At 34.8% G+C, this 23,517-nt stretch overlaps 1 protein-coding gene across 4 annotated transcripts in view; it reads right to left on the minus strand.

Moving 5' to 3' along the window:
• The window catches only part of LOC101746525 (DNA-binding protein D-ETS-4), a 50,955-nt gene that overhangs the window by 15,232 nt on the left and 12,206 nt on the right, over positions 1-23,517 (minus strand). Inside the window, exons 1-3 of one of the 4 annotated variants that reach the window (XM_004927923.5) lie at positions 14,727-15,021; positions 1,734-2,505; positions 276-430 (exon numbers count right to left, since the gene is read on the minus strand). In XM_004927923.5, the coding sequence (XP_004927980.1) occupies positions 276-430; positions 1,734-2,505 (927 nt within the window). In that variant the 5' untranslated portion in view covers positions 14,727-15,021. Of the gene's footprint in view, positions 1-275; positions 431-1,733; positions 2,506-9,316; positions 9,688-14,726; positions 15,022-23,517 lie in introns of those variants that run through there. The other 3 variants (XM_021349046.3, XM_021349045.3, XM_004927922.5) reach the window with 3 other exon arrangements.

Here is a 23,517-nt window from a genome sequence, read left to right on the forward strand (position 1 = left end):
AAGTGGGTGGCGCATTTAAGTTGTAGATGTCTATGGGCTCCAGCAACCACTTAACACCAGGTGGGCTGTGAGCTCGTCCACACATCTAAGCAATAAAAAAAAGGTTCTGATCTTAACGTATACAATTCTGAAATACATCAGATTTTAGTCCGCTTACAAGTACCCGCGCCAACTGTTCTGAGCAAAAATCATGTCCGAAATTAGAACCTAATTTCGTAATGGTCAACGAATTAGTATGCTAATCTAAAGTTTTGAATTTATTCATGCGATCTCACCTGAGGAGCTCTCTGGTTGAATTCTTCTTCTGTAAGAGCCACCAGTGCAGCCCCGTCCATATTGAAATACTCGGACGGTACTAATGGCTGGTTGAAATGTTGCAATGTAAACATCACCCAAGCTTTGACATCCGCTGTACTCCAAAGCATTGGATCTAGAACAAAAGATATTAATTAACAAACGTATTATAAAATCGAAAAAAGATATATAACTAATCTCCACATTGGCTAAACTAACTTGAATCTTTTTCACGTAAGTTATTATCCATCGACCTAAAATTTAATATTCTTCTCATCGATAAACGAATAAAGACGTGATTAAAAACATAACGATTCAATAAGCGCTTATATAATGTAAGAATTTTTCCGATCAGTGTTTTAATCAACGAACTTAGAAAATCATAAAAAGTACTAAAAGACATGACACATTTCTAAGCACTTTGTACGTTCCTGCACTATACTAAGAAATACTGATTAGCTTATATCTACCTAATAATATTTCATAGTATTCAAAACTCAACTTAATTGCACACGGTTTTACTCTCAAAATAGTTTTTAATAAATTAAAATAGGCTCAAACGTCATGCATATGTTAAAGTTAATATCATCTTTATTCCAACATAAACAGATCTATAATCTACGCAATTATCTATGATGGAGTTCTTGGAACTAATTTGTAATGATGCTCGGTTGCCGTATTCTACACAGAAACATGTTTTTTACAATGTGACGTCATTGTTTGAAGCCATAATGATGTTACGAACGTAAGATTCTCATGCCGTGTTTTAAATTACATGATATTTTATTAATAGAATAAATATGATGGTTGTCGTTAAAATTTTAATTGTTTAAACAAGGTCCTTACATTCGCCATAATGATGTAGAATGATAATTTGTATTGAAAGTTTGCCTCTGATAGTCTCTGACAGTTGTACGGCTATTATTATGTAATAATTACTAATCGCCATTATTCAATTGAACTATATCAATAAAATGTAGAGATTATTGAAATAGTAGTTGAAAATCTTGCATCGCTGCTGTATTTTCTAAGCGCTACAAGATGTAAAGACATCGTACCGATCTGAATTTCAAACTTTCATATAATCAAAGTAATATTACAAAAAAATTAAAAAAATAAGATTTTTTTCGGTAATCATCGGTAAAAAATATCTGTGGGTTTACTAAAAGACAAATTAAGTAAGTTCACCTACTACTAATCAAAGGTTTCAAGCGCAATGAAACGGTAAATTAATATATTATCCGGAACAAATCACACAGGATCATCTGAGATTCAAACTTAGATTCCTTGTACTATGGAAATTAGAGGTCGATACTTATGTTCACATATATTTTTTACATAATTCTAGGCCCAGTCTGGGGTGCAAGCAACTGCGCCATCGAATTGGCGGCTATAAAATAAAGATCGAGTTTCTATTGAATTTGAATATTCAAGCTCACCTGGCGATATTCCGAGGACTGTGCAAGTGCTATCCACATCCCTCTTAGATTGTTCAATGGCCATCGACAGCACACGATCAATATCCGGTGCCACCAGGTCGTCACCACCACTGCTCTCCTCCATTTTCACGTTTCCCAACTCTAAAGGCACAGGTCTAAGATTGAATCTCTTCTGGAATGTGGTATCTTCGAGTACTGATCTCAATAATATATGATCTCTTGGTTCTTCTATCTCTGTTTTAGGGGTTATGTAACTATGCTGTGTGCTGTCTTGTAATATTTGATTCTCTTTTAATAATTGCTCGATGTCAATATATTCTTCGGGTTGAGGTGTAGGCGAAGGATACTGATTATGGCTTCCATAAGATACACAGGATCCAGAAGGCGACAGAGGGTAGGGTGAGGCAAATCCAGGCACAGACAGTCTGTTTGGTTCTTCTTTGATATACACTGGTGTTGTGTAGTGCAGTGAACTGTACGGGGAAGATGGTTGCAGCGCCACCGTGGGAATCGAGCCTTCGTCTGACGAAGGAGACGGGGTAGGATATCCTTCAAAATCGTACAGCCTGTCCAAGAAGTTATTATCCTCTGGATATGGTGGCGGAGGTTTTGTGTGTAGGTTCGGTGGAGAGTGGAGCATGGATTCTGGCGGCGACGAGGCCCCTAATAAACGGAGCAGGTGCTGTAGATCAGCTGGAGACGTGGGGACAGCTCTCTCGCCTTGTGATGCTGAAGGCGGGCTGCACCCGGACCGCGGCACGGTTTGTGGCATCTACCGACAACAAAACAAAAATACGATATTATCTCCATATATAAAAACGAATTGCTGTTCGTTAGTCTCGCTAAAACTCGAGAGCGGCTGGACCGATTTGGCTAATTTTGGTCTTGAATGGTAGCTTGGATGTGGAGAAGGTTTAAAAGGTAAATAAATATGAAAATGCTCGGATTTAAATAAAAATAACAACTTTGTTTTCCCTTTTATGTGTCCCCCGTCAGACGGATTTCTTTTGTTTGCTTTAAATTTATTTTATACAAAAGTTTAGGTCTTTTATTTATCCGTTGAGGCACTACGAAGTCTGCCGGGCCAGCCTGTACGATATAAATATTTAGTTCGTACAAAACTATGAATGCGGTACGACATTGTTCCGTGTATACAAAACTTCTCAGATCGTTAACTGGTGCGTGGGATTGGGCAGGTGTTAATTATTATTTTGCTCGGTCTTGAGATCTCGAGCAAATATTTGTTCGAGCCTCGTGCGTATCATATCAGATCACCGGCCAACGTGTCAGTTTATCCAGATGGCTACGTCTGCTAGCACAGAACATTAACGTCACGCTAAATCTAAATTTGGTTATGACTAATTTTGTCAAAACCCAAGCGTCAATTACGTTAAAATTTTATTACGCCATCACTCGAGTTCTGTTTGTACTACTGTTATTGAATCGTGCTCTACGTTTAAAGATACATTTTTGTTTATTTTAAAATGAGATACTATGGACAGCGTGAAGACAAGAAATTTGAAATCTATGTTGGCAAATCTGTGAAATATTGAGCACCTAAAAGAATTAATTACATATGTACGAAATGTTCTTTTGAATATTTAAAATTTCGAATATTTTGATTTCGATTTTCGAAATTCGAGATTCGATATGTATCAGAAATTTAGAAAGTTCCTTTTTTGTCACTCAATGAATTTTTTTTAGACGCTATCAAAATAAAACCCCCTCTTACAGACTTTAGTACTTGACTTGTCTACGTACATCGTGACGTTCAAGTCATTGTAAGTAATGAACCTTATCAACTTTTTTTTTTGTATATAAAAACAATGACCATTTGATTTCGATTTTCGAAATTCGAGATTCGATATATTATCAGAAATTTAGAAAATTCCTTTTTTGTCACTCAATTAAGTTGTTTTAGACGCTATTAAAATACAACCCCCTCTTACAGACTTTAGTACTTGACTTGTCTACGTACATCGTGACGTTCAAGTCATTGTGAGTAAGTAATGAACCTTAACAACTTTTTTTTTGTATATTAAAAACAATGACCATTTGATTTCGATTTTCGAAATTCGAGATTCGAGATTTGATATATCAGAAATTTAGAAAGTTCCTTTTTTGTTACTCAATGAATTTTTTTAGACGCTATCAAAATACAACCCCCTCTCACAGACTTTAGTACTTAACTTGCCTACGTACATCGTGACGTTCAAGTCATTGTGAGTAAGTAATGAACCTTTACAACTTTTTTTTTTAATATATTAAAACAATGACCATTTGCATTGCTCCCACGATTTAATTATATTATTGTTTCGTCGTTGCAATTAATTGTTGTGTGAAACTGGAAATGTTGTTGTAGACATAATAGAATTTTTTTTGCCTATCACATAAATATAGGGCACCTTGAACATAAATATAGGGACCAATGAATTATTATGTCGATCACCAGTAAGATATGTTTCGAGGGAACTAATGTTATAAATGCGAAAGTTAGTTTATTTGTTACTCTTTTATGTTTTAGCTACTCAACCAATCATCGTGAAAATCTGCATACACGTAATCAGGGTAAAGAAAATTTTTTTTTAGGAATTTTCACCTAGAAATATGTACCATTCCCGAGATCTATAATTTTTAATCCAAGCAAAGCCACACGTAAACACAACTTTGTCACATCTCTGTAGAATTTTTGATGATTCTTGATTTTGATGACAGTGACTTTCGGTGGCACTCTCAAAACCAATACAATTTTCTGTAATGGAACAACTAATAAACTAACGTGCCCCTCTCGTTGAAGAGGTTAAAAACTGAATCTAGATTCATTTCATTGTCATCAACAGGCAGAAAAAATTACGTTTCGCTGTGATAGAACTGAAATATCGATCTGAATTCACCGACTGTTTGTTATTAGACAACGGACATGAGCCAAAGAAAAATGTAATCAACTTCTCTAGTGTCATATTGTTGTTTAATAAAGTGGGCCCGTGAGACCAGCCTATTTTTTTGTTATTAACAGCATGGATGATGTTTGGGCACATCAAAGAATAGCTCTCAATTGAAATACTCCAAACAATCGAAAAAAATAACAGGCTTAAAAGCTGTATAGGAATTTGAAGTAATAAAACCAACCGCCATATTATTATCCTAATTATGTCGATATGACATTACAAATACCGATCTACATATTGTTATTAGTACCTAAAGTTTTATTAAAAAAACAATGTCGCCAATAACTAATTCATTTCGGGCGAAAAAAAATAATGGCGTAGTCTTTGAAACTCAACTCAATAACGGCCCAAATAATTTGCGTAAATTATTTTATTCGTGCATAAATCAGTATAGATTGGCGCCTGTAACGCGGATATAAATTATTGAATTCAACGCGGGTTTTGAAGTAGTGATTTTTTTGGTCATTACATACAATAATTAGCGTGTATGCTAATGACGTCTGATTCTAAGAGGATTACATAAATAAACAATTTAATAAAAAACAAATTAAACTGAAATTTCTTTGTGTTAATTCCTTGTAGATTATCCAAGAGTGTGAATAAATAATTAAGACTAAGTGTAGTGGTAGCCATCACTGTATACAAGAAATCTGGTTAAGACCTGAATCACCCTAATGACATTTACAAAAAAAATCGCGGATGTCCAAATTTCGTAACAAAAAACATTCGAACAACATTGATCTCTTAAATTAACCGAAAAAAGCTATTTATTTGGAGGGTATTTCTGCTGTATTATTTTCTTATAAATATATGTATAATCAAACAGGCTAGACAAAACAATGAAACACACAATTACAGGCAAAAACCGTAATGCGTACAATTCTAATTTATCAATGAACTGCAACACCTACTAACAGACATCCGTCTTTTTTTTGGGTTACGCGATATCCGCCCAGTTTTTGTTCACAGTCGGAAGTCTGCAGTTCCTTTCAACTATTTGCTAATTCCAGGCCTGCGATTTGGTTCATTTGATATTTTAACCTAATTACGTTGTCTGGTTATGGCAAGGTCAACTTAAGACCCTCATACCACAGCCAGTGGGAGACGTATAAGTAAGAATTATCGATGCATTGATTATCAATAAAAGCATTAATAGTTTATTATTAAACTATATTAACATAATAGTTTATATATAATAAATATATAAACATTAATAGTTTATTATTAAACTATTAATCCTTAAACATTGTTACGATCCTATTTGTTGTTTAAATAGAACTATATATAGTTGTATGTTATACAATCACTATATTTTGGCCTATGTCCAGCAGTGGACGACTGTGGGCTGTTGATGATGATGATGATGATGATATTTTGTAGCGCTTAGTGCCTATAGTCAATTACCCTGGCTAATAATATTCCAGGCTTGTGTATAGACTTATAACATTGGTCAAAAAAATGGTTTGGAATCTGGTTGTAGTTGTTTTTGTCTCATTTCGTGCTTTCCATGCCCATTAAATAAGGAGAAAACTGGGGCCCATATAATCTGGAATGGTTTGTATTTGTTTATTATATACCCACGAAAATCGCCAAAATCGAACAATAGCTAAAAAATAACTAACGCAGTTAATATAATGAAATCAAGAAGTGGACATTTTTTTTTTTTTTTTTTTTTATTGCTTAGATGGGTGGACGAGCTCACAGCCCACCTGGTGTTAAGTGGTTACTGGAGCCCATAGACATCCACAACGTAAATGCGCCACCCACCTTGAGATACAAGTTCTAAGGTCTCAAGTATAGTTACAACGGCTGCCCCACCTTTCAAACCGAAACGCATTACTGCTTCACGGCAGAAATAGGCAGGGTGGTGGTACCCACCCGCGCGGACTCACAAGAGGTCCTACCACCAGTAAACAGGAAACAGTCTTAAGTTGCACGATCGATAATTAAACCGATTATTAATATCTAATGAGAGTGCGCTTGAAACGTTAATAGTAATTGTACTTGTACATTATCGTAATTGTATATAGACAATACAGGAAGTAGCTGCCCATTCAACAAAAACCACGGACACAAATATTACGTCATTTCATTGTGATGTCGGCGGTAGGGCGCACGCGCGTCGTGACTGTTACGAATGCAGCCTCCTGTTACATTTTCAACAAGACCTTGGGGTTTTCACATGCTACACCGATCTAAAATACCAATGCAAACTGAACTACCAGTCACGAATGTTAACCGCATCGTAGAGATCAACTTAGATCGGACATTAAACAACGTTCTGAATGTGTCTTGTAAAGCCTTACCAAAATCGTTGAATCTGTTATCGCTGAGAAGATTCATGGAAACTTAGTTCAATTTAAGTTGGATTTTAACAGCGATATATAGTTTTATGAAGGCTTTGTGTTGGCGAGACGATCAACGACCGATCTAAAGTAACCGACCATAACCTTTCGATTCTTCAATTCTAAATCTAGTTTTGTACCGGCTATTAGAACTCAATTTTTATTAACGTCGAGAACTTCTTCTGAGAAGTTTACAAATTTAAAACATTATTTTTATCCTATTAGATTTTTTTATTTATGGTGCATTGATAAAATCCGTTTTTACCTACTACTAGCGTTATAATGGCTCATAAACTTAGAACAACGCCAATTTTAGACTCCAGCTTAGACGCCAAAAACAAGATTTCTATAAAAAAAAGACCTAAATTACAATTCACGTATGAATTCCATCGCCATAAATAGGATAAACAGATGTTTAACTGGACTTTTAAACTACTTAAAGTGCTTTGCATAATCTAATTTAATATTATAAGCGCAGAACACTTAGATGTCTGAGATAGATAATATTTAACCAGAGTATTATTGTAAAATAAGTGGTTGGGATTCCCCAAGAAAAACATATGTTGAATTTAATGTATCGTTAAGTAAATTCTTCAATGACTCTTGTCTGGTCTGAAGGTCTTTGAGGGGAACTCCAAATACCCACCAATTAATTACCTTTAGTCTTTATAATGCCTTGGTAGTTTCGAGTCATGAACAAATCGAATTGTCACAGTACCTTCAAGAAATGTATGAATTCAATTACTATTGTCCGATATTTCGGTCTTTCGATGAGTGGAATTCTAAACATTCATAATCTAGGTAACCGAAGTGCGTACTGATCTGGAATTTTGGAGGCAAATCCTCGGTAAGTTCTATTTTTGTTATACACGTATTGTATTTATATTTGAAATATATTAATTAAAAACAAAACCTAAATTTCGACAAACACCAGCCATTAATCAGGCTGAATGCAGGCAACATTGGAGGAAGCCGGTGCAAAAACTAGACCAAGATGGTCACGACCCTCAGTAATGAGGAAGCGAAGCGAAGAAGAAGAAGAAATTTCGATATTCACATTTATAGTCGTCATAATACACTAAAACTAGTATTCGTAAAACGGAAAACCCAGAAACGGTGAAACTCAATTAAACTGATGTCAAAAGATAAAATTTATCTTTATTTTTATTGTGGTGCATTAATAGAATCGTTCTCGAAATTTTTATGGAAGCGTCGTTGGCGAAGATTTAAAATTTATTATTATCTATGGGAATCAAAGAATCTTTACTGATATAAATTCCGCGTAGATAGCGTGATACATTCCCAATAGAACACGGTCTTTGCCTTACTCGCTCCAATAACTCCTATTTAAATTTTTCCTTTCCAAGGATAATACAGTTGGACAGTAAATTAATGCAGTGAATTGCATTTTCAAATTTGGATTCATATTGTATTGGTTCTACCATTAATGAGTAACTTAAGCGAACAATATAATTATCTTACAATACAGAGTGTAAAGGAGGCACTTAAACAACCTGAGACGTTAATAATTTTACCTAGAGACCAATGGAAATAGGCATTCTTTTACTAATCCCAACAAAAAAAATGCTTTACTAATATTATGAACGCGCATTGTAAGACGTACAGTAATAGCCGAATGTCGGAACGCTCTTGCGAGACCATTGACTTATAATGTGTTACATTGCGTTGCATAAAAGTAAGTAATATTTAAAGTGCAAAATTTTAGGAATCACTATCGATCCTATCTTTGGTCACAAGTTCTCAAACTCCGCTATCTAGTACTCAAAGCTTGGCTGTACTATGGAAATCGCAATCTATGAATGACAGTGATTATAGTGGCGTCCTCTACTCAAACTATCATTAAAAGTTACATAAGTCAACTATTAGTACCGAGATCTATAAATATACCATATGGTATTTATTGTAAACAAACCCGTACTCCGAATTTGTTATTAAATTCTAAGTCCAGTTTCAAATTCGAAATCTCCTCAGTATTTATTCGATTTGATTGCGTCTACAGCATACAAGAAGCGAGCAAAATATCAAACACGATATGAAAGGTAATTTATTAAAATCTTGTTATATTCTAAGAATCATTTACCGAGACTATAGCGTGAAGAATTTAGAATGACGGAAATTAAGTTACCAATAAAATAAATGGGAAATTGAACCGTAAAAGTGCTTTAATCAAGATAACAATGACTTTTATTGTACCGGCGCTCAAGTTAAACACTGAAGAGAAGGCGGTTAAAAATAATCTTCCCACCGAATCTATAACTGATGAACTCACTTTGTAACACCGACTTTCACCCTCCATATTAGTCAAATGTCACTTCAATAAAAAAAGGCCGCACTCACACAATCACCTCCAACTGTCAAACCGGGGTTGATGCACCTTTGACGTTCGGTCCATGTCTATCCACAATCAGCGACCACAGAACATTTGAGGAATCGGATTACTCCACAATCAGGTACCGCAGAACATTTGAGGAATTGAATTTATCAACAATCAGCTGCCACAGAACATTTGTATTGAATTTTTTTTCTCTATTGAATTTGGTGGATGAGTGCGTGTGTACGTTAGATAGATCACGCTAGTACTGAGCTGGCGTTCGCTATGAAGGTTTAGCTCAATGAGTTGCGACGTCACGACGGAAAGTACGCCACGGATTTTTTTTCTCATACAACCAGCATCACGATAACGTCATCGAAATCTAATAATGTTCGAGTGACGTTATGACAAATCGAAAATTAATTTTTCAATAAATTAATTGAAAATTAATTTTTGATTTGTCACTCTCCATGTTTTTGCAACGTGACCGTATTGTTGTGGTAATCTAATTTGTTGAGCGTACTTGTTGATGGAGAGTGATAATCAGGATGTTTTGAGATATCTGTTTGGAAAAGAGCAATGATAAAACAGTCCAGGGTGTTTTTTTTATTCTCTGTTTATCTAACGTTTTAAAAGTATTTTTGCAAACAAATATTTTGTGTCTTGAGAAAACAAATCTAAATCGTGTCTCCGTGTCAAGAATTTCGTCCAATTGGCAAAAACTAGTACTAGAAATACTGGAATCTAACCATTTTACTGGCGTGTTCGGAAGGATAGATATGGTGGTTACTGCAATAAAAAAAATCCACAACATAAATTTTATACATTTTTTTTAGCAAAATTTATGGTGTGGATTTTGGGAATAAAGGTGGGTATGGGAATAAAGCATAAAAAAAAGATTGTAAATAAACATTTTTTATATGTTTTACACCAGTATTTAGTTTCTATAGTATTGAAAATCCTACTTTAGTTCTAGATTCAAACGAAAGGGTATCTTATCTTATCGTCAATTTTTAAAAAATATTTATTATAATAATGGCAGTCCTGATATTGTGAGCATTGCTTAATAGTATAGGAAATATGTTCAGTATGTATTTAAAAAAGAAGGAAACAGACGCAGCGACCAATGACGTCACACCTTCCGCAATTCGCTCTTTTTATAATAAACAGTAATTAAATAAGCTTTATGCCTCTATTAGCCAGCCATTTGTGTGACAGTTGATATTATGCAATAAATATCAATCTCTTCATATTTAGCTTGAAAAACTACTGAATATATTTTACTTAATTATTTTTTACGCATAGCGTTATATTATTTAAATGATTACATGCATCCAAATATTTATATGCTATTATTATTTATATACATAATATGTAGTCATAATATTATACTAATTGTAAATACTTATCCAAACACGTGTAGTGTAGCATGACTGGTAATTTTATTGAATGAAAAACCTAATTGCTAGCTATCTGTAAATGTTACATTTAAATAATTTACAATTAAATTTAATTTAGAATGAAACCTTAATGTCCGTGTACAGGAAATAACGTGCTCCATAAAAAAGACATCAACGAGTGCTTTTTTACAAAGACGTAAATTAATTCAGTAGATAAATGAATTCACGGGACACGTATATTTCACGAACTATTTTAGGCTTATTTTAGAAAATATATTTTAAATGTTCTATTTTTGAATTTTCTATATATATATATATAGCATATATTTACTAAAGCTAAGGCGACTTGTGAGTTAGGTACCACCGCCCTGCCTATTTCTGTGGTGAAGCACAACTTCCTTTAGATTTGAAGGGTGTCGTACCTATTTTACAACGAAACTGCAACATGGAACTCATGTCTCAAGAAGAGTCGCGGCATTTATGTTATTGGTGTGTATGGGCTCCTGTAACAACTTAACAACAGGTAGGCGAGGAGCTCATCCACGGTCTTGACGTTTGAAAGGTTTTTTGCTGTTGTATGTATGTGCTACGTAACATAAACCTATACTTACGTTCTAACGTAACCCCTGAATTTCACAAAATTTCTATATTAATAATAACTAGTGGGACCCCGGTAGTCAAAATTGGACTTTATTAATAATTGAAATCATAAGTTTGTACACTATTACGATTCTATTTTCAAAGATTTTTTGTGATTATAGATATATACTCCTATAATCACAGATTTTGCCAAGACTAGACTGTAGACAAATATTAATAAAGAGAAACAATCTTTAATCTATTCTCAATTTGACAACAGACTATAAGCAATAGGAAAAGTTTGATGCAGGTTGTGTGTGTAATATTTTTTATATTGATTTGTATTTTTTATGCACAATTAAAAAAATTCACATTCTGTTCTCCTTCTCTATATTCTCTATAGGTGTGCGAAATTTCATACTCCTCTGTCAGCGCAATTTTCGTAAAAAGGGGTACAAAGTTTTTGCTTTACGTATTAATATGTAGATAATAATATTTTTTATTGATTTCTTTGTCTTAACCTTCTTGCTTAGCCTTTGAAAGAGCTGAAGTCTGCATTAAGTTCATAGACCTGTATTAAAGAACTCCAGGCTTCCTCCTTCTTAGGATAGATTTGGTTGTAGCTATGTCCTGAACATATGTCGTAATATTATACATAGTAAAATGACAGTTTTTCTCGTACACATTACTTGAATATCTCAATTTATGTTTAAAATCGCAGGGAAATTAGTTCAACAATTGTGTAGATAAATAAATGTTCGTTGACCTTCACGGATCTGATTGTGATACCCTAGTTCACGATCTATCTGTCATCCATCATTAAGCTGTCAGTATCCCGAACCTTGGATATAAGGCTGAAACCCCAATTGTGACGTATGATTTTTGACCACCGTTCCGGTAGGTGCTCCTTCCGTGGTACTTTCAACTGTAGTTCCCCCCTTCTGAGTTAATTCAAGGTACGCTCGTGGGTTTTGTAATAACACAGCAAGCGACTCAATGGCAAATCCACTCGCAATTTATTCTGTGTACACTCAATGAATAAGTTAATGGAGATTATTGAATTGTTTATGTTATGCTATTGACGTTTTTGGAATACGTAGACATAAATGACATGTGAAATATAATTGGCTGGCTAAAAACCCACCTGACGCTAAGCAAGTCCTGAAAGCCACAACCCAAACAGGATTGCGGAAAAAGAAATATAATTGAAGGAGTTGTTGCAAAAACTTAGTCCCAAACGGGTTACGGTCTCATTTTCCTATCTTTAACCTTTATTTGCTCTTGCTTATTCATTGTTAGCCTAGGAGACTATTCCAAATACACGCGGATCGGTAGGTAAGCTCACGAGTTCAACCTGAGAGAGTTTGCTAACACTAGCCTTAGCAAGAGCAGTGATTCGCAGAATCTACCACCGGATCGGAATCACGACCCTCTGCGAATATGCGTCGAAAAACTCATTTTGTAATTAAATCAATTTAATGCTAAAAGCTTTTTTAAGGACCTTAAAAAAAACTATTTGAGGCCTCGGGAGACCAGAACGCCGGTACGTATTTTGCACAAAGAATTAGCATTGCTATCCAGCGCGGAAATGCTGCCAGCATTCTGGGAACGCTGCCAACTGGCGGTGAGCTAACGCAGGTTTTCTATCTATAATTAGCTTTACCTAAATAATAATTATTTTTATTCATTTATTAGATATAATTAGATTATTATTTATTGAAAATGAATTTTTATTCTAAATCTATTACTTCATAACTTAACTGACGTTTTCAAGTGTAGCATATAAACAACACTACAAGACCATTTAATGATTATTATAAACATCAAATTACTAAAAATTTGATAACGAAAACAAATATAATACTTAATGAGCAATCGATAAATTCGTTTGTCCAATTCTATTCATAATAAAATTCTAATCTCGGTATATTGTGAACAAACAGTGTTATTGACACGTTAAACATTTCTCCTTGCAAGGGGCTTATCGCGTTAGAAATTAGATAAAGTCTTAGCATCGAACTAGTCAAAGGTTTGTACCGTCAAATTACGGAGACAATAGCCAAGCGCGTGTTATTGTGACGGCTATTAATCGCTGCTTGTTGCTATATAGGTACTATGATTTACTGTGTGGTTAATGCGAGTGTTTTAACGTTCTCGATAGCGTAAAAGTTAACTCGAAGGTGTATGTACTTGGACTGATTACGCGAGTTCTTTAACGTTGTCGATAGCGTAAAAGTTACCTCAAATTTGTATGGAAAAATTTGGAACGTTTGCCTACGTTTGCCGCTAGGGGCACTGTTTCAACTGCATAATGTTATCTTTTACGATATCGAGATCGTTAAAAAACTCGCACTAAGCACACTGGTGTTGATGTAACAGATCCATAGACGTTTCTACATCTGTGATCACCCACCACAAGACAAGAAGTCGAACTATCTGCTTGGTACCAGTTAGAGGATAGTTCTAACTGAGCGAGTTCATAATACGTCCTGCTATTGTTGCTTGACTAGTCCAATTATACTGGTAACAGTACCAGCGGGAAACCAATGACCCATGAATGAGCGATATGATACCGCGCCCCATTGCGAGTATTATAGATAGTATTTTTTTAAACAAGCTTCTTTAGAACACGTTCGATACTTTGAGAGATCACGTGTTAGCAATTATTTGTTAGGAGGAAAACTCAAGTGAAAACCTATCCAATACGTATTCACATCGTCATGATAAAAATGGCCGTATCAAAATTATAATGACGCATTTATGGCAGTAAATTATGTGATTTATACAAAATTAAATATTCAATCATAGATTTTATTAGATATATGTATTAAGATTCTTGAGATACCATTAACTGATTGAGCACATCGCTAGCCCACAAGGATAAAGTATCAAGGTACACTTACAACGAGGTAGGCCGTGAGCTCATTTACTTTAAGATTAGTCGGTGACTTTCTCCAGAGTTAAAGAAAATGGTCTCATTAGAGAGACTCAGACCGATCAATTCATTTATAGGTAATTTTCACTATCGAGCTGTTAAACAACAATATTTCTTCCTCAGAAAAAGCTTAAAATAATTATGTGTAAACTTGAAAGAAGTGATATTAGTTTAATTGATAAAATACAGATGGCGCTAACACTATGCTATTCTCAGTTCTTTCAAATATAACCCGTTCAGTTTTTAAAAGCATCTAATGTAACAACATTGATGTGATATAAGAACATCATCGCAATTAGCATGATTATTATGAATTAATCGAAATTGAAAACACTATTTTCAACACTTTTTAAAGATGAATTTGGGGCTTTAATTTATAGGTTAAGCTTTACATCGATCAAAGTATACCTGGGAGAATTAAAAGAAAAATTATTACAAAAAAAAAAAAAATTACCTGATTGCAATAAAAATCCTCTCCGTGATACTTTTATGATTGAAGGATTACTGGTGGCCCGGAGGCCTTTCCAGTTTCACCAGGACAGGTGGGCGAGCAAAGGCTCAGCCAGGAGGGGTGGGATTTGCTAACAGCTGCCCGAGCGCCTCCGAAGGAGACCTAACAACTCAAGAGTAGCTAACTCTCAGTTGTTACTAAACACCAAACCATAATTTACTTATTTCAATGTAAAGAACAAATTCAACAATAAACTGTACTACAGTAATGTTACTAGTTTGACGATATTCACTTAAATGTATTTTTTAACGTCATATCGTAATATATTGTGGATATATTTTTATCATTCGAATTATCAGAGAACAAAGTTCGGAGTTGATTAGATACGTGTTATCGCGATGCCCATAAATGGAGTTTTTTTACAATGGAGAAAACAAATCTAATGGATGTGGTTAAGCAAAAGGGGCTCAAGAAAAAAATAGGACAATAAACTCGTGCAGTTTTTAATCAATTCGCAAAACTGTGAATGATATGCGATGATTTTTTAACTGAATGTTAAGCTGAACTAATACAAAGTTGAGTGACATCAAAACCTAAAGTATTGTTTATTTGAAATAATATTTTACAGAGAATGTGTTTTCCCACGAGTTCGTCACGAGCTAAACCTTAATGGACGTGCATATAAATAAAAGCGTGACTGTTAACATGAAACTAACTATAAATGAGAGACTGTATAACTTATCGCGAGACAGAAAAAGCAACTATTGGTTTTCAAATACACAAACAAGGTTTTAACGTTATTGACTATGACATATCATTCATTCATGTCAGTCTGCTCACGGGTAGATACCACCGCCCCTCCTGTTTCTGCCGTGAAGCAGTAATGCGCTTCGGTTTGAAGGGTGGGGCAGCCGTTGTAACTATACTGAGAACTTATATCTCAAGGTGTGTGGCGCATTTACGTTGTAGATGTCTATGGGCTCCAGTAATCACTTAACATCAGGTGGGCTGTGAGCTCGTCCACCCATCTAAGCAATAAAAATAAAATAAAAAAAAAAAAAAAAAAAACAAACAAGGTTTTAACGTTATTGACTATGCCATATCATTCATTCATCTCAGCCTGTCCACCATCCACTGCTGAGCTGCCTCTCCAACTGATGTCCAAATGTTTTTACGGCCGTCTGGTGGTAGTGGTAAGTGACATGGTTACTACACAAGGGAGTCGCGGGTTCGAATCCCGCCAAGGGAATCTTCCCATTTGTATGATAAATATAAAATGTCTTTTCCAGGGCTATGGATGTATATTATATATACGTATGTGTATAATAAAAATCTTACATTTATATCCGTTATCTGGTACCTGTAACACAAGTTCTTTACGAACTTAGCACGGGGCCAGTTAACGTGGCGTGATCGTTAGTGTAAGTATTTATTTATTTATATTTAGTGTGGCCGGTCCGTTGCTATCAGCATCCAACGTGACCCAGCGATTTTCACCAGGTCGTCAGTTTACTTGGTAGGTGACCGACCCACACCGCACTTGCCACACAATAACGTCGGATCTTCGCGTCCCCTTGCGGGAGTGTGGATCGGGCCTCAGGGCAATCCCCTCTGCGCAGGCTTGAGGCAGGGGTGATTCTTACCACACTAGTACTGCACACTATGACATATACCATTGTCAATAGAATGTCAAGGATGAGAGTTCGCGAATAAGCTATTCTATTAATCACGTTCTATTAATCACAAATAACCTAGAACTGTGGTAGGGGCTGAAATACTCAACTTGTTCCTTTCACACGAATTGGTGATATCTGATCCGATTGTATCACGAGAAGAAAGCACATCACACAAGATAATAAAATTAGGATCGCCTAGAAGACTGAGATATGTACATTGCTACCAGAAATGAAAGTATTCGGATGTGGCATATCTTAAGTATATATTAAATAAGAAAAAAAAGTTGTTTAAGAAGATTTGAGTAGGTACTTATAAACTTTGGTCCCTGTGTGACAATTAACTTCAACAAGTAAATATTTAATAATATGTATTGTTTGAGTAAACTAGCCGTGGAATTATAACTACATGACTTAGTATTATTGGAAAATTAACGAAACAACAAATTTGTATAATAGTGTGTGCTATTTAAAATAGTTTAATTGCATAATAGATGTGTTAAGCGCACTTTATTTGCACTTAATTTGTTAGATGATGAAATTTGTGATCTTATTTGATGAAAGACAGGCACTAGGATGAACATTGTGAAAGAAAACTGCATATAAGGCTGCATATAACAAATTTCGAAAAAAATAGTCCAAAACTACGCCAATATACAAACATACCTGCAAATATTAATTAACTTATATCAGATAATTCAAATAATTACATTTTCTTTATTGGAAAGCTGATTTTGATACAAAGCAATATCATAGTACACACACAAACAATGGCTCCTATGGATTTATCTGTTATAATTGTTATGTAAATTCATTACTATTATTGTTATTGAAAGATTATTTATTGTTTAGCGCACCTGATTTTCATTTCTACAAGTAGCTAACTATACAAATCTGTCAGATAAGAACAAAAACCAATTGAGTTTCAAAATGGGTAACTTAGTTCCAAGACTGAAAATCAATAAGATATTTAAAAATAAAAACACAATATGAATCATTTCGGTTTTTAGCGCTTACTCATTTTCTCGTAATAATGAATTCGAAACGGCTTAGTTTGCTAAGTTAATCATGGTAGTAACGTAACGTGCAACAAAACGTGAATTTTGTCATAAAAACAAGCTATTTTCATTGTTCTACCAGAATTATCAACTCCACTATTTCGATTCCATTCCAATAGCTTTGTCATTTGAAATCAAACATCCATTTTCCAGTTTTGTTGTTTCGTTTTTAGCATTGTAATAATTTTGAATACGCAAATCGCCATTAATCCTATCTAGAGGCAGTATGGAGTTGTGCGCGAACACTAGAACCGGTTCTCAAGGCCTCTGGTTTTCCCGCCTCAAGCAGCGGCCATCTTGTAATGGCGGTCGTATCGTTTTTTTTTTTTTTAAACACTAAACTTATGTTACGAATCTGTTGCTATGTTCTTATTTTGTTTAATTTTATTTTTAATTTAATTTGTTTGCCGCTTTTAAAAGTTTTTAAAGATTTATTCTTATAGTTTTTTTACTTAAATGTATTCTGCGCGAGTCTCGCACATAGAGACACGTTGATTTTAGCGCTTAGCAAACAATGCTGTCGACTTCCTTGGAATTGTTGATTAGAGGTATTTTAGAATCGTGAAGGTATTACATACATACGTGTATGGCTCGGTGCCATTAACCAAATGACATTTTAAATTGTTTTATCATAATTACATCTTTTAATTCGTATTTATCGTTCTAAGCGTGATTTAAAGTTTTAGTTATTTTTTATTACCATATAAATCACAAGTCATCGAGCCACCTGGTCTCAGATTTTACTGTAATTTTAGCAATTAAAATGCTAATGCACTTAGCATACGGATTCGGTCAAAATCATATTAATACTTCATAGAATATCATGTATATTATACTCATTTTGAGTACAACACGTAACGGGGGTCCCATTTCATTGAACAAACGAGGGAAAGTGAGAAGCGCGTTTTCTACGCGTCGAAGGAACCTACTTTTCAATTTTCTACATATTTTTTTACCGGCTTAAGATATCTTTGTGATGTTTTATCGATGTTTTATGACAAAAACATATAATATTGATACATGTGAATCCGTGGTCTGAGGCTAAGTAATCGTGTTTCAGATAGCTAACACGTGCGTTCGAATATGTTTGGGGTAGACAGTTCGAAGAATTCTCTAATTATCACTCAGCACCAAGTGGTCCATACAACTTTGACAATAAATAGATTTTTCATGCACCATCATCTTGATGTTCAAACCTTATTGATACTACTATATTTTCACACAAGCATTACTTTTTCAATACCTCTCATGCATTAATGCACACTACATGTAAACACCGCTATATTAAAATACACGGAAGAATCAGCGCTTGTCTTTAATTTTAACACTTATATTACGTAAGTGGATAATCAAAATTACTTTTTGGTAAATCGTTTTGTACAACGGCTTAGCTTATACGCCTCTATTTTGACGTCACAACGCAACCACAAGCACCGGTCACCATCCACGTCGAACCCGTCGCTTGACGAAGGGCTCGACGAGTGAATTAATCCATAGATACAGCCCACTGAGTTTCTCGCCGGATCTTCTCAGTGGATCGCGTTTCCGATCCGGTGGTAGATTCCGCGAAGCACTGCTCTTCCTAAGGCCAGTGTTAGCAACACTCCCGGCTTGAGCCTCATGAGCTCACCTACATGTCAAGGAGAAGCCGAAATATCCTCTCAAGTCTATCAGCACAGGCAGGAAAAAGAATCGTTACGCATTACTAGCTCGCGGCAGTAGTAGACATAATATTTATAAACATAGACTTTATTAAGTTTATTTAATTAACAGAAAAATCAATGATTGGAGACATTTTAAAATCTTCCAGAACGCGAAACTAATCTTATCGTTATTATAACAATCTTTGTTGTGGATAACTTTATAAAATTCTTTCGATATATATCAAAAAAGCCGACTTGACTCGATCTTATAAAGAAATTTGATAATGAAATCAATTACCCAAAACTAAAACTTTATGTTCTCTTAACAAACATAAAATCATACCTGTGATATGAGAATGTTTTTTATACGTGTTATCATTTCTTTTTTACATTATTATCTCATAAAAACATGATAAAACGTATTAATGTCTAAAGAAAGGGATCAAATGTATATTTTTCTTGATAATTTCTTTAGATAGGTAAACTCATGAGTTATGGTCTCGGATAATTGATTAGTGCAGCCCGTAGACATCATGGTGTGCCATTCCCCTTACAGAATGAGGTCAAAGTCCACATTGTATTATACAACAAACTTGAAGGTATAATTCGCCGTAGAAATAGGCAAGTTTGCGTGATTTGAATCCCGGTGCTGTCGCATCGCTTGATACCGAATCCACCGGACGGACATATTATCCTTTTAGTTACGATGACTCCGACTTAAAAGATAATTATTTTTAAATACAAATTTATCTTGTATACAAAATTATCTTGAACAATCAACAAGCACACTGTGAATATTGAGTAACTACCCGATCCATTAACGGTGCTTTTAGGTACCACTAGCACCGGTCACCGTCCTCGCCGAACCTGTCGCCTGCGACGAAGGGCTCGACGAGCGAATTAACCCATGGACACAGCCCACTGAGTTTCTCACCAGATCTTCTCAGTGGGTCGCGTTTCCGATCCAGTGGTAGATTCTACGAAGCACTGCTCTTGCTACAGTCAGTTTTAGCATCACTCCGGTTTGAGCCCCGTGAGCTCACCTACTAGTTAAGGTTACGCTGAAATAGCCTCTCAAAGCTATCAGCTTAGGTAGGAAAAAAAAGAGTAACTATAGCTGTCTACCCCATTGCTGCTTGCTGTGGAAAATTACTACAGAAAAATTTAACGTATAGGAAAGACTTAAGTTAAACACAAAATCGGTAATATCAACATGTTGGTAATAATTATAATACAGTTACAGGGCCGAAGGCTGAGACGTGGATTCCCTTTCACCAATGCTATTTGCGTTATAACAACGCTTGGCCAGTTTAGTCTTGTGTAACTATTATCAAAGATATTAATGTATGCATATTATTGTATTTGCAATGCACAATAAGAGAACCGGTGCTTAGCATGAAACAATGGGGCTTTTTTTATTGCTTAGATGAGTGGACGAGCTCACAGCCCACCTGGTGTTAAGTGGTTACTGGAGCCCATAGACATCTACGACGTGAATGCGCCACCCACCTTGAGATATAAGTTCTAAGGTCTCAATATAGTTACAACGGCTACCCCACCCTTCAAACCGAAACGCATTACTGCTTCACGGCAGAAATAGGCGGGGTGGTGGTACCTACCCGTGCGGACTCACAAGAGGTCCTAACACCAGTAATTTGAAGAATTACAAATCATGTTTTCTTATTATTCAGTCCTCACATTAACAGAAAACTACTGAAAACTTTACGTTACATCAACAAGATAACACGTTTAATATGTAAGTAAAACACAAAAGTACAGTTAAAAGTCGCTACCAGAACCCTCCAATCAAACAATTGGGAGAATTAAAGAAAATAAGTGAGTACGTGAGATTGAAGTAAGAAGACTGTGCACTTTTACTGGTGGTAAGACCTCTGAGTCCGCACGAGTAGGTAACACCACCCTGCCTATTTCTGCCGTAAAGCAGTAATGCGTTTCGATTTGAACGGTGGGGCAGCTGTTGTAACTATACTGGAGACCTTAGAACTTATATCTCAAGGTGAGTGGGACGTTTACGTTGTAGATGTCTATGGGCTCTAGTAACCAATTAACACCAGGTGGGCTGTGAGCTCGTCCACCCATCTAAGTAACAACAAATAAAAAAATCTAATTCAGTTAAGATGACATGAACTGATGTTGATTTTAACACAGCTGTGCTTATTGCTGATGACCCCTCTCTAAAGTGCACAAATTAAGTTCACTTTAATTTTAATAATAAATAAAACTACAAAAACCTTATCGTGGAAATGAAGTTGGCAATTCACGAATACGCTAAAAACAGACTCCAAATATGTGACGCAAATGCTTTCATACATGTGTTTAAGTTAAGAACTTGTAAAATTCCCATGTTTAAATAGACATTAGCATACATATGCCATTTACATATACCACGGCATCAATACACCGCACGGTACGAGCTTGTAGTTTTTTTTATAGCTTAGATGTGTGGACTAGCTCACAGCCCACCTGGTGTTAAGTGGTTACTGGAGCCCATAGACATCTACAACGTAAATTCGCCACCCGCCTTGAGATATAAGTTCTAAGGTCTCAAGTATAGTTATAACGGCTGCCCCGCCCTTCAAACCGAAACGCATGCTTCACGGCAGAAACAGGCAGGGTGGTACCAACAGTAAAATTCCTAAATATTTAACTATACAGATGATTCGATGGAACAGCATATTGTTTTCCTTAAATCTAGTTATGAAAAATTATTTGGCGTGTAAATTAACTCAGTAGGAAATACTCGTGGTAAAGATTGAATAGCTTTTATTCCGTTGCAGTATTAAATTTTACGCGAAAAAAAATTCGAACGTCAATATTCAAATCTCGCGTTTGTTCCATGCAACACGAAAAACTGTAAATCATTCGAAATCTCGTAAATTTTAAAAAAATAACTGTTAATGACAACAACTGTCTATTCGAAATAAAACGTCTTCATCATTAATAATTCGTTTTGAAATAAATAACATATTGTAACAAATCGAGCTCACTAAAATTATTAAAACAAATGATAATAAATATTCAAAATAATTTGATTACATTCTACTGTAGTAGAATCTAGGTATTTATTAATATTTTAAAAGCAAAAATATTGTACCCCTTTTTAAGAAAATTGCGCCGGAGGAGTATGAAATTTTCTACACTTATAGAGAATATAGAGAAGGAATGCAGAATGTTAATATTTTTTTTAAATAATGCATAAAAAATACATGAAATCAATAAAATAAACATTACACACACTACCGTGTATTTGACACACACACGCATGCATTCTATTTTTTTATTGTCAAACTTTTCTTATTGCTTATAATCTGTGGTCAAATTGAAAATAGGTTAAATATTGGGAACTTTTTGGCGGGAACGCGAGGAGTGAAGTTGTGTGATTTGTTTTATTTTATCTATTTAGTGTTTCTTCGGGTTTAAATGTGTAATAATGATGGTTTATTAACTTTTTAATATCTATGAAAGTGCACAAATATGGGAAAACGAAACAAAGCCGCTGGACGTAACTTTTCGGGATCCTCCAAAAAGTCCACTGAAAAAATCTTAGTAAACGACCACCATTTTACTGAGATTATATTTCATCCCATATCAACTCAATTCATTTCATTAAATTTCATCCCAGTTGATTAGTGTCTCAAATTAATCATCTTCATTTCATTTCACTCCATAATATATTTTTTCATAAAAATATGAATAATATAAATTAAAATAAGACATGACTTAAAGGTCTCAGTTACCAGGTCATAAAATCTCTTAAAAAAAAGGTTAAATATTGTTTGCCTTTATTAATATTTGTCTAAAGTATAGTCTTAGCGAAATCTGTGATTATAAAAGTAATAGTCTTTGACAATAGAATCATAATAGGGTACAAAGTGTCGACTACGGAGGGACCACTAGTTACAGTAAATTTGAATTGGTTTTTAATTTTCACTCGATCTTTAATCGAGAAATTTAATATTGTTTGGCCAAGTATATTTGCCCTTGTCTCGTACGTATAATTTTACATATGACGCAGGAAAAATCATGGCTAACCTTTTTTGTTGACATAGAACATGAAATAAAACGTAAACTGTAAATAGATTTATACAAACAACGCTTTCAGTTAGCACTTGAGAAACGAATATATTTATCCTGCGCTTCGTTGATTTGTGATAAATAAAATATATGTACATATATTTAAATGCGTCACAAAATCTATTTTATTTATTTAGATAGCTTATAAGAAGTGGCAATTTAATAAAAATCTATAGTGCTAAATAATAACATAATTTATGTAAAACAGCGCTCACATTGGTCGCGTTATTGTGAATAAATAACTTTGCTACACGAGATCAATTAGTACCAAGGTGTAGATGCTTTAACTCAGATTGAATTGGTTAGAAAGAAATATACATATAGA

Source organism: Bombyx mori, chromosome 13, assembly GCF_030269925.1.
Source record: "Bombyx mori chromosome 13, ASM3026992v2".
Taxonomy (NCBI): domain Eukaryota; kingdom Metazoa; phylum Arthropoda; class Insecta; order Lepidoptera; family Bombycidae; genus Bombyx; species Bombyx mori.